At 37.9% G+C, this 14,496-nt stretch overlaps 1 protein-coding gene across 1 annotated transcript in view; it reads right to left on the reverse strand.

Moving 5' to 3' along the window:
- The window catches only part of LOC141332847 (peroxisomal succinyl-coenzyme A thioesterase-like), a 65,739-nt gene extending 54,878 nt beyond the window's left edge, over positions 1 to 10,861 (reverse strand). Inside the window, exons 1-5 of the mRNA XM_073837806.1 lie at positions 10,830 to 10,861; positions 6,020 to 6,222; positions 5,316 to 5,415; positions 5,020 to 5,210; positions 4,751 to 4,914 (exon numbers count right to left, since the gene is read on the reverse strand). Coding sequence (XP_073693907.1) covers positions 4,751 to 4,914; positions 5,020 to 5,210; positions 5,316 to 5,415; positions 6,020 to 6,222; positions 10,830 to 10,861 — 690 coding nt within the window. The remainder of the gene's footprint in view (positions 1 to 4,750; positions 4,915 to 5,019; positions 5,211 to 5,315; positions 5,416 to 6,019; positions 6,223 to 10,829) is intronic.
- Between the last annotated feature and the right edge of the window lie 3,635 nt (positions 10,862 to 14,496).

Below are 14,496 nucleotides of genomic sequence, written 5' to 3' on the forward strand. Positions count from 1 at the left end.
AATTCGCAAAATGAGCCGCTTAATCTGGTGCTTAAAATAGCAGTAGAGGGTAAAGATTATACAATCTTTATCACTTCAGATAATATGCGGTGTTTTTTGTGTGGTGAACATGGACACCAGAAACAGACATGTCCCAAACAACAGAGCGTTAACATTTTGGCAGGTTCACAAACAACTCCCCCAAAAAAATTCATGAAATAATGCGCCCGTTCAGGGAAATAATGCTGGCGTTGAAGAAAAGAACGCGGCTGTTCACAAAGTGATTGATGAAGTTGTTGAGAGAAATGTAGAGATAAACAACGTAAACACTGGAGATGGCACAGTAGATGGCGCTACAAGTGCTAATGCTGCAGGGGGAAAAAATGAAAGTATAGAAGCACAAAAAGTACTTTTTCAGTCTAAAAACAGAGACGAAGATCTGATGGAGTATGTAGAAACAAATGATAAAAATGATGATAAATCAGACGAAGTAAATGAAAATTGTAGTCAGTCATCTACAGCCGGCCCTAGTGCTGCCAGGTCTGATAGTGATTCTGATGAATGTGAGAGTGTAGGGAGTTTTTTAGAAATAGGAGACACTGATTCTCAAACAGGCATCAGAATTGAGTGGCTGTGAAACAAAAGTATACTCTACAAGAGAGATTAGTGCTTTTCTTGATGAAACTAAAGGTGTACGGAATCCACAATTTGATTTGTTTTTTCCAGTTTTAAGAAAATTTTTAGCATCTTGTAGAGATGTGATGATAAATGCAACAGTTGAGGAGTTTAGTAGAAAAAAAGCATTCGCCTTAAAAAAATAATTACCAAAGTAAAGAAGATGATTCATCAAGATACGATAAAAAAGTAGCCGTTAAGAGTTTGGAAAAAGACAGAGTTGTGAGAAATCACCTGCTGCATTAAGATATTATGACATCCTTAAATACCGGATCTCTAAATGTAAATGGATGTCGTAATAAAGAAAAGAGAAGTGCACTTTTTAAATTTTTAGCTTTTTAAAAAGTCAAGTGTGACATTCTTGCAAGAAACACACACAGATGTATTTAACCAGGCAGAATGGCTAAGTGAATGGAAAGGACAGGCTTTTCTTAGCCATGGTTCCAGTGGAAGTGCAGGAGTAGCTGTTCTCATATCGGAAAGTGTTCAGGGTAACGCTTCCAATCTGATAGAAATTATTCCTGGAAGAATGCAGCGGGTGGATGTTATTTTACAAGGTCTATCTTTTTCCTTTATTAATGTATATGCTCCTAATGTTGGGCACGAACGAGTTTTATTTTTTAAGACATTACAGGATGCAATGATTGATATTCCTCGTAATAACTTGATTATTGTGGCTGGAGATTTTAATTGTACTCTTGATCATATAGTTGATAGGAATCATGACAAACCGCATCCTAATTCCGCTGAAGCTCTTAAGAAAGTAGTAACTTTTTATTCCCTTGTAGATGTGTGGAGAGAATCTTTCCCCAAAAGTAGGCAGTACACATGGTTGAAAGTGAATTCCAATACAATATCGGGTGCTAGATTAGATCGAATATATGTTCAGCGATGTCAAAGAGGAAACGTTTTTGATAGAAAAATTGTTCCTACTCCAATTTCTGACCATTTCTATGTCTCTGTTATAGTTACAACATCGAGTAATACCTTTAAATCTTATTGGCATTTTAATAACACACTGTTGCGAGATCGCACGTTTGTATATCTATTTGATTTCTTTTGGAGAGCTTGGAGAGAAGTCAGTGGTGGGACATTGGGAAAATCCATATTCAGTCTTTTTGCCAACAGTACGTAAAAAATAATACAAAAGAGATTCAGAAGAAAATCGAACAGTTGGAACAAGAAATTATGAGATTGAATAGCTCCATAAGAGAAAGCGGTGGAACAAGTGTGGATTTGCTTGAACAATATAATTTTCTCCTGAAAAATTTGCATGAAGAAAGAGATCAAGGAACAATAGTACGAAAAAGATTCACTCAGCTTAACAACATGGACTCTTCAACATCATTTTTTTTTTTTTTTTTTTTGCTTTGGAGAAAAAGGTTCGAGAGAAGAAGTTAATTAGTCATCTTAAATTATCTGATGGAAGAGAGACAACAGATAAGAGAGGAATTACTTCACAAGTTTTGTCCTTTTATGAAGAACTGTATAGTGCTGAACCTTGTGATTCTGAAGCAACAGATTATTTTCTTACTGGAATTCCAAAATTGAATGAAGATGAGAAGATGCAATTAGAAAAGCCACTTTCACTTGAAGAGTTGAGTGAGGCTGCTAAACAGCAGTCTGTGGGACGATCTCCAGGATTGGATGGACTGACGTCCGAGTTTTACAAGGCTTTGTGGTCATTGATTGGACCAGATCTGCACTCTGTGTTCCTTGAATGTGAAAAATTAAGAGTTCTTCCTCTCAGTTGCAGAAGAGCAATAATTACGTTATTGCCAAAGAAAGGAGATTTAGGACTTTTAAAGAACTGTCGCCCTATCTCACTTTTAGGGATAGATTATAAAATACTTTCAAAGGCATTAACAAACCGCTTGAAAAATGTTATGGCTTCAATCATTTATAAAGACCAGTCTTATTGTATTCCAAGATGTTCTATTTTTGATAACCTTTTTCTTGTGCGAGATTTGTTGCACTTTACTGAGATTTATGGACTTGATGTGGGCCTTCTATCACTTGACCAGGAAAAGGCGTTCGACAGAGTCGACCACAAATACCTTTTTAATGCCTTATCAGCTTTCGGATTTGGAGAACAGTTCATCTCATGGATCAAAATACTTTACACAGATGTTTTTAGTATGTTGAAGATTAGCGGAACACTAACAAGAACTTTTCCTGTGCGCAGAGGCGTAAGACAAGGATGCAGCCTCTCAGGACTCTTGTATTCAATATCCATCGAACCTTTATTGAAAGTTCTTAGAGAAAAGCTACAAGGTATTTTAGTCCTCAATCCCAATATATCAGAAACTACTGTAGTAAGGCTTATTGCTTATGCTGATTACGTTACAGTCATAATAAGATCTCAAGAAGACATTTTTCAATTGAGCAAGTGTCTGGACTGGTTTCAGAAAGCATCTTCAGCAAAGGTAAATTGGAACAAAACGGAAGCATTACTTTGTGGTCAGTGGTGGGAAGAAGTTCCACCTCATCTTCCACAACAGTGCCACTGGAATACAGAAGGATTGAAGATTCTCGGAATCTTTTTTGCCACTCAGCAGTATATGACAAGGAATTGGGATGGAGTGGTTTAAAAGATACTGGGACGATTGAAGAGATGGAATTGGATTCAACCACAGTTATCATGTAGAGGCAGAGTTTTAGTGATAAACAATTTAGCTGCTTCAATGTTGTGGCATCGACTGACTGTTTTAGACCCTCCAGCTGGACTTTTGCAGCTACTCCAGAAACATTTTGTGAACTTTTTCTGGGGAGGACATCATTGGGTTCATTCAGGTATACTGAGTTTACCTGTGTTTGAGGGTGGTCAAGGTCTCATTGATCTAACCGCTAAATGGAAAGCTATGAGATTACAATCAGCTCAAAAATTGCTGTATAACACTGATCCACAACCTTGGATTATGTTTGGGTTAGCAGTATTACGAAATCAAAGTTGTTTTCCTGAATTATTTATAACACCATATAATTGGCAGGATAATGGGGATATGAGACAACTTCTTTCCTTAAAAGAACTTCAACATATGTCTTTTTCAGAAAGCAGTAAGCGACTTTTGTATATAGCTTGTGTGAAGTCAAGATTTTGTGAACAACTTAAAAACAAGACGGATACAAAATGGAGGAGTTGGTTATCTGTCCCTGATGTTAAATCACCTTCATGGCATTTGTTTTATAAAAGTCCTTTGCCAAAACGATCAGGAGATTTGTAGTGGCATATCCTGCACTGTGCATTAGCAACAAAAACATTTTTGTTCAAGTGCAACTTTAGTTCGTCTTCAGTTTGTAAATTTTGTAATGTATCGGATACTGTGTTTCACATTTTCCCGATTGTTATAGAATTGTACCTCTTTTGAATCTCTTAGAAAATATATTTGAAGGTTTTGGTTGGAACTTTTCAAAATCAGTATTTATTTTTGGGTTTAAATATATTAAGTCTCAAAGTGAGTCCTGCACCTTTTCCAATTTTTTAATTGGTCAAGCGAAGTTAACTATTTGGAAAGCATATAAAATCGAAAACGAAGATAAAAGAATTAATATAGTAGAACTGTTCAAAGCTTTGGTAGAATCCAGAGTTAAAATGGAGTATGAATTTTATCAAATGAACAATGATATGCTAATTAGAAAAAAAAAACCTGGTGTATAAATGCAAATTTTATTTTTGTGAATGATGATGATAAATTAGAGTTTCAGTGGTATTGCTGAAATTTGAAGGAATTAATATTGAATTTAAAATGTTATTATTACTCGTTGTTATTAAGTGTTATAAATTATGGAAATGCGATGATAATTGTATAATATGATAGAAAAATAAAAAGTTGTTAAACGTCTCTCTCGCTCGCTCTCTCTCTCTCTCTCTCTCTCTCTCTCTCTCTCTCTCTCTCTCTCCCTTGTCACAACTTATGGGCCAATCTTCACAGAGAATTTGGAGTCAGCATTGAGTCCTAACTCTGCAATGTAAAAATATAGAACAATAAATCTATATGTTATCATGTTGCTTTTATGCCAAAAATCATAGTGGGTGCTGAACTAGTTCCTCCGGAACTACAGGCAAGTAATTATTAAACCAAATGTTCTGAATTACCTCAAAATAGGAGGCATCAATGTCTTCCAATATTAGATTTTCTGGAGTTAAATACTCAAGTGCCATAGATGCAAAGCCATGAGATGCAAGCAGGGCAGAACGGTACTCAACCAAACCACCACCTGATCCCCACAGGTCCAACACTCCTGGGTATGGTCCAGGGCCTAAAAACACATGGCAAGTCATTTACAAAGCAATTTTACATGACTTCTTTGACACAAAATGTAATTGAAAATCAATTTTAAATCTAATAAGTAACTAATGTGTACCTGGAGGCAGGAATAATTTTCCTCGTACTTCCTTTTCATTGATGTTCACCCTCTTTACACCTGGTGCTAAGTACCAACGCTCAGTGACACTGGTTGCCAGTGGTGTTTGCTGGCTGAAGCCTTGAGATAGATGCCCAGTGTATACAGAAATGTGAACGGCCATAGGTGTAAAAATGTCCCTCTTGCGTAACCTGGCAGAAAGACCAGTAGTTACGTGACAAAAGTGACTTCCAAATTCCTCACATGAAAAATTTATCCTGAATTGATATCCATCACATTTTTCTAGTCCAAGTTACCTTAGTCCATGTCGACTTCCTGGTATGGGCCTCATGCTCCACATCAACCCCATTGGCTCTATGCCTTCATAAGTGCCTCCGAGACTTTCATCTTTAACCCCTAAATTACGTATAACAAAGTATGTCTAGATCCTGCAAATTGTAACAACGCTTGATTTGATGTCTAGATCATTGTCCACTCTACAGAAATATACTCTTTGTAGATATGCCAGCCAATGGAAGTGGACTTCTTAATGGAGACTTCCTTTCAAGGTTTCTTTCTCATCTACACAAACTATTATGAACATACATTTCAACAATAGCACATTCAGGCAGATTTGTGCATCATAAAATTGGAAAATCAGACATTTCTTGTCAGAACACACTGAGCGGCTCCTCAACCAAGCTCTTGTCATTTCAATACTAGAGTAGAGTAATGCTCTGCCTGCCAGCATGACTACGATTCTATAGATGAGCCAGAATAAGGCAGCTCATCTGGTCTTTAATCAGCCAAAAAGAACCCATGTCACATTTCTCTTGATCTCACCCCACTTGCTCCTAATACCCACCAGAATCCACTGTCCTGAGTTAAGCTCCAACCCCAATTAAACACACCTGAACCAATCAAGGTCTTACTAGGCATGTTAAATTAGAACCTAACTCTGCAGGACAGTGACCTTCCAGGAGCAAGTTTGGACAGTCCTGCATTAGACTGTACTACATACCTGTCACTGATCCATGTTTATCACTGATATAGTGTCCAAATGCCTCCCAGAAGTCCTTGTCATCTGACTGATGTAGCGAGTGTAGCGTCACCTTTTGATTTGGTGGTAAATTCATTACGACAATCTGAAACTGCTCATCCACCAGTCCTCGAATGGGCTGAACAGAGAGCAAAGGGCATGTCCTCTTCTGAGTGCTCACAGACCTACACAGACAATACATGTGAAAATAACATCAATCTGAAATTTACTCATGGCTTACCTTGAATAATTCCAGTAACGTTTCAAAGGAATATGTGTTGTGGGCCATTCAATTCAGAGTTTCCAAATACATGTTATTGTGAAATAAATTCTGTCTGCAGACCAAGCCACATGTCCGACCCAACACATTTCTCTATTTTAAAGTTATATAGAGAAATGAAACTACATTAAATCTGTGCTTTTGTAAAATAAAGAAAATAAGGAAAATTTCAACCCAGCAATACAATTAGTCTACACAGACTAGGAGATATTCATGATGCTTTGGGCTGCTGCTTAGTAATAGTTCCATAAGATCCACTCCTAACATTTCATTTTGAGGTACTGGATAAGACCACATGACCTCAATTTGTTTGGGTCTGCCATGATACCTCGGGTGCTTACTACATGACCCAGGAATAAAATTTCTCTGAGGCAGAATTTACCCTTCTTAAAGATGCAATCCTGCATCTTGTAGCTTGCAGAAGTCAGCCTGGATATCTTGTAGATGCTGAGTTAGAATTGTAAATAGATGATTATATCATCAATGTAAACAAAATGTTTTTTCCCGCAGTTTTCCTAGTACAGTCTCCGTTAACCTTTAAAAAGGCTGCGGGTGCGTTTTTAAGCCCAAAAGGTATACCATTAAATTGGAAGAGTCTTGAAGGAGTGATGAAGGCAGGCTGCAGTTTTTCATGTGGGGTAAACTGTTTCCACACTTTTTCAGGAATCATATTGTAACTCACCCGTGTCCACAATAGCCTTTTTTATGTTCAAGGAATGCGGAATGTTTGAATGTTTATCTGATAAAGGTGATTTTGCTGTTCAGTGCATTTATTTGCTGTGTTAAGTTGTTGTTGAAGCTAAAAATAACTTCTGCTTAATAACATTTCAGTTTAAAAGTCCCAAAGTCACTTTTTACTGCTCACTCTTAAAAACTGTCTCTTGAATTTACATAAACTTCTCTGGAACAAATGATAAATTAATGAGACCAAAGACTACCATTAGATTTACCCATAACAAATTATATCTCATGTGTAACCACTACAGAGACATCAGAGCCAGTGGTAAATTCCAGAAGATCTGGCCGTGGTAAAACCGCTCTTGAGCGGATTGATGAGTGCAGAACGCCCACTGACCATCTGGAGCTCACACGTCCGAAAACGACAAAGCAAATTTTCTAATAGACGTTATCTTTATTAACAAACTGCATATTTGAACTATAAACAAGTACATTCTCGCCTGAAAACCTCTTAAAACTACATTCTGTGACACAAAAAGAGTAATATTAATGAAATGATATGGGATTTTGGCGTCCGCCAAGACACTCAGAAAAAAAAAAAAAAGACCCGGCTAGAACAAGTGGAGTGATACAAAATTGTGAAAGGACGTTCCTGTTGCGATACCAGTACAATATCAAATTTGAGAACCAGAATAAACTGTTGTATAAATATATATATATATACAGGTGCATCTTAATACATTAGAATGTCATGGAAAAGTTCATTTATTTCAGTAATTCAACTCAAATAGTAAAACTCGTGTTTTAAATCAATTCGGTGCACACAGAATGAAGTAGTTTAAAACCCACCAATTCACCATCTTAATCAATTAGAATATGGTGACTTTCGATGATCCAATACATCCATACTATTAAGCAAAAATTACTTAAAATATTCTAACATTTTTTTTTTTTTTTTTTTTGCTGAAGAGTCTACATTTTTTCCTCTGTTGTCTACAGACGTGAATTTACTTTTCTCTAAGCCTGAGGCTTGTGGTGTAAAAAGACTTTTACATTTGCCAAAAACAAACAAGCAAGCCCTGCCAAGATTTAAAAAGTAACGCACAAGTAACATAACGCATTACTTTCCATAAAAAATAACTAATTAACGTAATTAGTTACTTTTTTAGGGAGTAACTCAATATTGTAATGCATTACTTTTAAAAGTAACTTTCCCCAACACTGGTTTTAACCTTCACTGAAGAAAGGCAAAATGGGGAAGGGGATGTACATCCAAGGGTTTCTTAAGAACGCATTTACCACATTATGACAGGGTGGACAGCAATTTCAGGGACACATGCAAAATGCTTAATATTATTATTTACTTGTATGTGTGTAAAAAATTTGGTCATTTATAATAAACCATCAGAATTTCATTATTTTGCATTATGGTCATGATGACTGAGGCCAAAGGCACTTTTTAGTGATATTGACCCTACAGTATCTTTCTGTTGTTGGTACAAGGACTACAATTGCAGTTTAATTAAAATAAGGCTCTTATTATCTGAAAAGGCATAATTATGATTTAAATGACAGTATGAGCTACCACATGCCATCCCCTATTGTGGTTTGAGTAAAATCACAAAATGCTTTGGATGCAGTTTACACATGTTCTAGTAATGTCTAAATGTGCTAAGATCATATTTGATCCAAAAATTCACCAAAACATGCCATCACAGTAGAAAAACTCTAAACCCTCAAATAAAAATAAACATGCATTTTATGAGTCAAATGACTTACCTTAAGGAAAACAGGTTGCTCACAGAGATTATTGATTTTAATATTTTCAAATGTACCATATACTGAAGTTTAGAATTACAAAATGCTGCAGTAAAACAATACATAGTTGAATATTGTTGTAGTTGACTTGCCACATCACAGTTGTCAGGTCTAGGCAATGAGAAGGCGATGACCCAGAAGCAGAATTTATATTAATACCCTGAAGGTGAGTGTCAGGGATTGGGTAAAGAGAAGGGGCGAGGACTCAATGATGCAGAGTATGGGCTTTATTGGAAAATAAAATAAACAAAACAACCAAAACTACCCCGAGGGGGAAAAACAGGACAAGGCTTGGCTTGGCAGGAACAAAGTAGAACAGGACACATCCAGGGAAATACGTTGACAAACTCGTGCAAGACTGCCAACACAAGGAGAATAAGTAGGGAGCAAATGAAGCAGGTAACAAAGGGAAGCACAGATGGGGCAAATTAACCAATAATCAGGAAACAAGATGGGTTGGGTCAAGACAATAGACTTGAGAGTACATGGCACAAGAAACCAATCAAGACAAAAGCCATTTGCTCACACAAAACAAAAACACAAGCACATGGCCAGCAATACAAAATCACAAGCCATGTGCTTGAACAAAACAAGACACGAACACACAGCTAATGAGAAAACTCATAAGCTGAGTGTTCACACAAAACATGACATGAAAACACGCATCTGAAAACACAAGCCGCGTGCAACAACACACGACAACAAGAAAATACAAAAGACAAATCCACATGACAGGAGAGCGTACGGCCTGAGCAAACTCAAGACTGCACGCTCCCGCAAGATGACAAATCATGGAGTGTGAGTGTCCGAACCCCGACACGATACCGAAACTCAACAGGACATGAGTGCCGGGATCCAAACACCACACTCCAACAAGAAACAAGGCTCGGCGACAACATGAAAACAAGACATGGTGAGCGTGTCAGAGCTCTGTCACAAAACCACAAGAAAACTAGACCGAAGTGACAGAACCCTGACACTACCCCCGCTCAAAAGGGATGCCACCGGGCGTCCCTAACAAGGAACACAATAAACAAGACAGGAACATGGCATGACAACACAAGACCAACAGACAACATAAGACAGGGAAATTAAAACACAAAAACAAAAGGGGGAGGGAGGGAGGGGAGCCAAGCCTTAGCCAACAGTAAAGCCCATGCAGTCTTAATGGATCCAGGGAGGGGCGGGGGGTTGAGCCAGGGAGGCTCAGGCAGTTCAGGAACCCCAGTGGACAACTGGCGGCTCCGGCCAAACAGGAACCCCGGTGGACAACTGGCGGACCCCGGTCCGAATCCTCGTTCAGGTGGACTGTGAAGGCTTTTGACATAATGAAATAAAAAATACCAAACGCTTAACAAAAAAAATATTTTACACATCAGGGTCAGCGTTTGGGTGCAATCTTCCGTGCAGTGATAAGAGCAGAGATCGGCACATTGCGTAGATGTAGCTTTCAGTGAGTGAAAATTAAAAAAAAAAAACATTATGTTGAGGTTACGTCGCAATATTGTAAATACATTATTTTTTCTAATGTTTTTATATACTGTTTCTATATATTGTATTTTTATAAATAATTGTTTTAAACCATGAATGTGAGCCAATGGATATCACACAAGCAATGTGAAAACAGCGCAATATGTTAAAGTGAAAGTAAAAACAGCGCTTTTAGCATCTGACATGCACATTCTCTCAGAGACAATGATATACAAATATATTTCATATGCTGATATTAATTTACCTCTCTAATATTTCTCTTGTGCGCCGAACATAGTGGGGGAAAAATAAAAAGAAACGTAGGCCTATTTAAGGGTTGTTGAATGTCGGTGCTTGAAAAAAAGCTCTTGATTTTCATTGATGACTGCAGTGTTATTAGGGGTTAAGAAAGTTTTAATTATGATTTCGGGATGTCTTACGTGGGGACTGAAAGACAATAATTGCTATTAAACTTTAAAAGGCAATTTATTGAATAAATATGAGTGCTGCACGTTTCAAGGTAAGCTGTGGAGCTGCTTTGTGTACCATTCTGACAGCGCCTCCTGCTGGAAGAGCATGATCTGGCATTTTTAATCAGCTCGTGCGTCTGCTGTTGTCAAAAAATGTGAAAATCAATCCATGGTTTTAAAGTCCCCCTGAAATCAAAATTAAAGTTTTTTGGCTTTTAGTATGAATATATTAGCCTTAAGGTGATCTATAAGCTAGTGTGCTGCAAAACAAAGACAAAATTCGCGTTTACAAGATATGGGCATTCAAAACTTACAGTCTCGTCACTTCCGCCAATATGAATCAAGGATTTGGATGATATCACCGTGCACTTCAGTTTCTCATCAAACGTTCTGTCCAATCAAATGCTCTCTAGAGTCCGTATTTTCCCGCCCCCTACACAGAGACGCGGATCTGATCATAAGCGCTCATATGTGCGGTCAGCATGTGTTAAACTACACAGCCTCAGCATGATAATGATCACTATTTAGTTTTAGCAAGTTTCATATTGAATCTGTGGGGTAATTTATTAGTCTGTGGCTGTCATAAGCTTACAAATGCGGCTTTTCCGAGCTCAACGGCTCTTCCCCGAGCAGATATAAATGGAACGCTATTGGCTATTCAAAATTAGTGGGCGGGGCTGGGCGATATCTTTTTGTTTCAGTTAAAAGTACGTCACCACATAGAATAACGCTGCGTGTTTCAAGGCACTTCAGTGGACCTTTAAGCAGCAAACACGTAGAGTTGTAAATGTGAACTGATGGATCGACAAGATAATGTGTTAGGCCTATACAAATTTAAACAAGGGCAGTAAAATATATGTATATATGTTATTTAATTAATATAATACTTGATTTATAATAATTGTTTAAATTAATTTATACTACAGGGCCGTTGAATGCTTGAATCTGATTGGCTGACGAACGTTCTAGAGGTGTGCATTATATTCAGGGAAATGCACGGCGAACATAGTTCCAGACAGCTTTTGACCGAATTACAGTTCCATATCACTTCGCATAGTTATAACTGTAATAACGGACATTTGCATACACAAACAACAACAACAACAACAACAACATGGCAGACCATTTTCCGCAAGTAAATTTTAATATTTATGGTAAATATGAAAATTTTAACAACTGGGCGGCAGCAGTATTGGACAGTCCAGATGAAAAACAACATAAACGGAAGCGGACATCAAAAGCAGCCGGCAAGAACAAAAGACATAAAACGATCAGCGAAGAACAGCTAGACATACTCGAAGGAGAAAAACATGAAGAAAACACCAAAAAAGTTAATGTGTTTAACGATTGGCTTAAGGCCAAAAATATATCTGTGGATGAGGTAGAGAGAGAGGGAGCAGACGCTTTAAATACCCAGCTGCGAGCTTTCTATGCCACTGTCCGAAACGCATCCGGCGCAGAGTACTCAGTGTTAAGTTTTATTTCCCTAAGAGCAGGACTGAACCGCTTTATGTCCAGATATAACATCACTGGTCAATCCCAATTCAAGTCATCCAACGACGTATTCAGGGCCGTCCTCAAAAGGTTTCGCAATGCTGGAAAAGACACCAGTTCTCATCATCCTCCCATCTCCATCGCTGAAATACAGCGCATTCGCAACTCTCCGTATCTGTCACCAGACACAGCAGCCAGACTGGTTCGCAAGGTCTGGTTTGATGTTCAGCTGAACCTGGCAAGAAGGGGCCGTGAAGGAAATCGAGAATTGAGAAAGCATTCGTTCATTATTAAAAAAGACGAAAATGGAGATGAATATGTTTGCTTGTCTTACAATGCTGAAAAAAAAAACACAAAAAGCCCACTGATCCTAACAAAGACTGCTACCGAGGATTCATGTTTGCTAATTCAAGTGACCCCTTTTGCCCAGTCAAAAGTTTCAAGAAATACACAGTTATTAACTGCATAGTCTGCTCTCAACAGCTCAAGCCTTCCTTACTAGGTCTAAAATGACGTTTTGGAACTATCAACGAAGCTGTTGGATGAGCTGCGTAAGAAAATAATCCTACTCACAAAAGCATTTTAAGGATAAAAACCGGACGAATGTCTTGAAATATATCATTTGATCGATGTCTTGAGGTGTGGTAACTGTAGTATAAGCGGAATAATTGACTTTGGTCCGTAGAATTCCTAGAAAATAATGCACACCCGAGGTGGTGATGCGGTCACGACGTGAAGCTGAATTCTACGGCCCGTCGTCAATTATTCCTTACATAAGAATTGACACTCTTGAAGGCTGAAATGTGAAGTTTATAATTTAATCTTTTTTGTTTTGTGAAACCTGCATCTAAATTATAAATCATGCTTTTTACTGTCATTTTAATTATTTATTTCTTCATGTATTTTTTGTTTAGGTCTTAAAAAGGTTTTTAAACATCTAGAATTTAAGCTTTAATATGCTGCAGATACCCTGGTCTTGCAAAAACAATAAATGGTTTTATATATAGGCTAACTGTCCAGACCTCGGCTGGTGAGGAGGGTTCATTACTGGACCTCGTTTTAGTTGAAGACCCCTGGTTTATAACGTAGCCTATGGGAGATCGTACTATACTGTATATAGGTATAAGGTTGGAGCACCCTCACTAATTTAATAAGCACCCTCGGTGATTTAGTTCTGGAACCGGACCTGATACTCGGCAAACCATATACTGCAAGGAATTTTTCAGCAATTGTTTCTGCACCAAAGGGGAACACCACAAATGTGTTTTATCACCTGAAACGTAATCATATACAAAAGTATGAAATGGTACAGAAAAACAAAGCCGCTCATTCACAAAGTACCTGCAGCCAGACAAAGCAAACGTCAATTCAAACAACATTATTCAATGCAACACCGTACCCAACAACCTCCCCCAGACACAAAGCAATAACGAACGCAATCGCTTTGTTTTTAACTTCAACTTTGAAGTCTCATATTAGCATTCTTACTGAATAAAACGAACATTTTACGCCCCCTAGTGGCATTTTTAAAAGCATTCTCTCATTAAAATGGAAATTTACCAAGCAGATTTAAAATATTTGAATGTGAAACTAACAGAAGTAAGCTACAACAAAATTATATTATTTCTCCAGCTAGGTTTAAAAGTTTATGTAGTAAAGTCAATGTTAGCTATAATTTTATATCTAATCTAGCAAATAGCCCCAATACTAGTGGATTCCTTTTTTACATCACCAAATGTATTGGCTACCATTTATAAACGTGTGTTTAAGACTTCAGACTTATTAACTGATAGCACGAATTGAACGTGCTATGGGTTTGTGCAAAAAGCTTGTCAGGTGTATTAGCTGCAGCTGGAGGAAGAAGAGGGAGCTTTCTGAGGCACAAAAACAATTTTGTTTACCACACCACAAGCTCAAGATGGAGTGTTCAACAAGGTGGGGATCTAGGCAGGCTATGGTGAGGAGAATACTTGAGCAGCAAGCTGCCATCACCCATGTTCTGTCTTCTGACCACAAGGCTATAGGCACCTCTTGCCAACATGGCAAGACCTGGAGGTCCTGGAGGCTGTGGACAAGACTCTCACCCCACTAGCAGACTTAACAGATGCTCTTTCAGGAGAGCAGTATAATGTCTCTTCTGTGAAACCTGCTCTCCACCTTTTTCCAGTCTTCTGTTTTGGCTGTTAAGGAAGATGACTTTATTTGCACAATCAAATCAAAGATTGTGGGGTATCTGGAGGAAAAATATC

This window comes from Garra rufa, chromosome 4, assembly GCF_049309525.1.
Source record: "Garra rufa chromosome 4, GarRuf1.0, whole genome shotgun sequence".
NCBI lineage: Eukaryota > Metazoa > Chordata > Actinopteri > Cypriniformes > Cyprinidae > Garra > Garra rufa.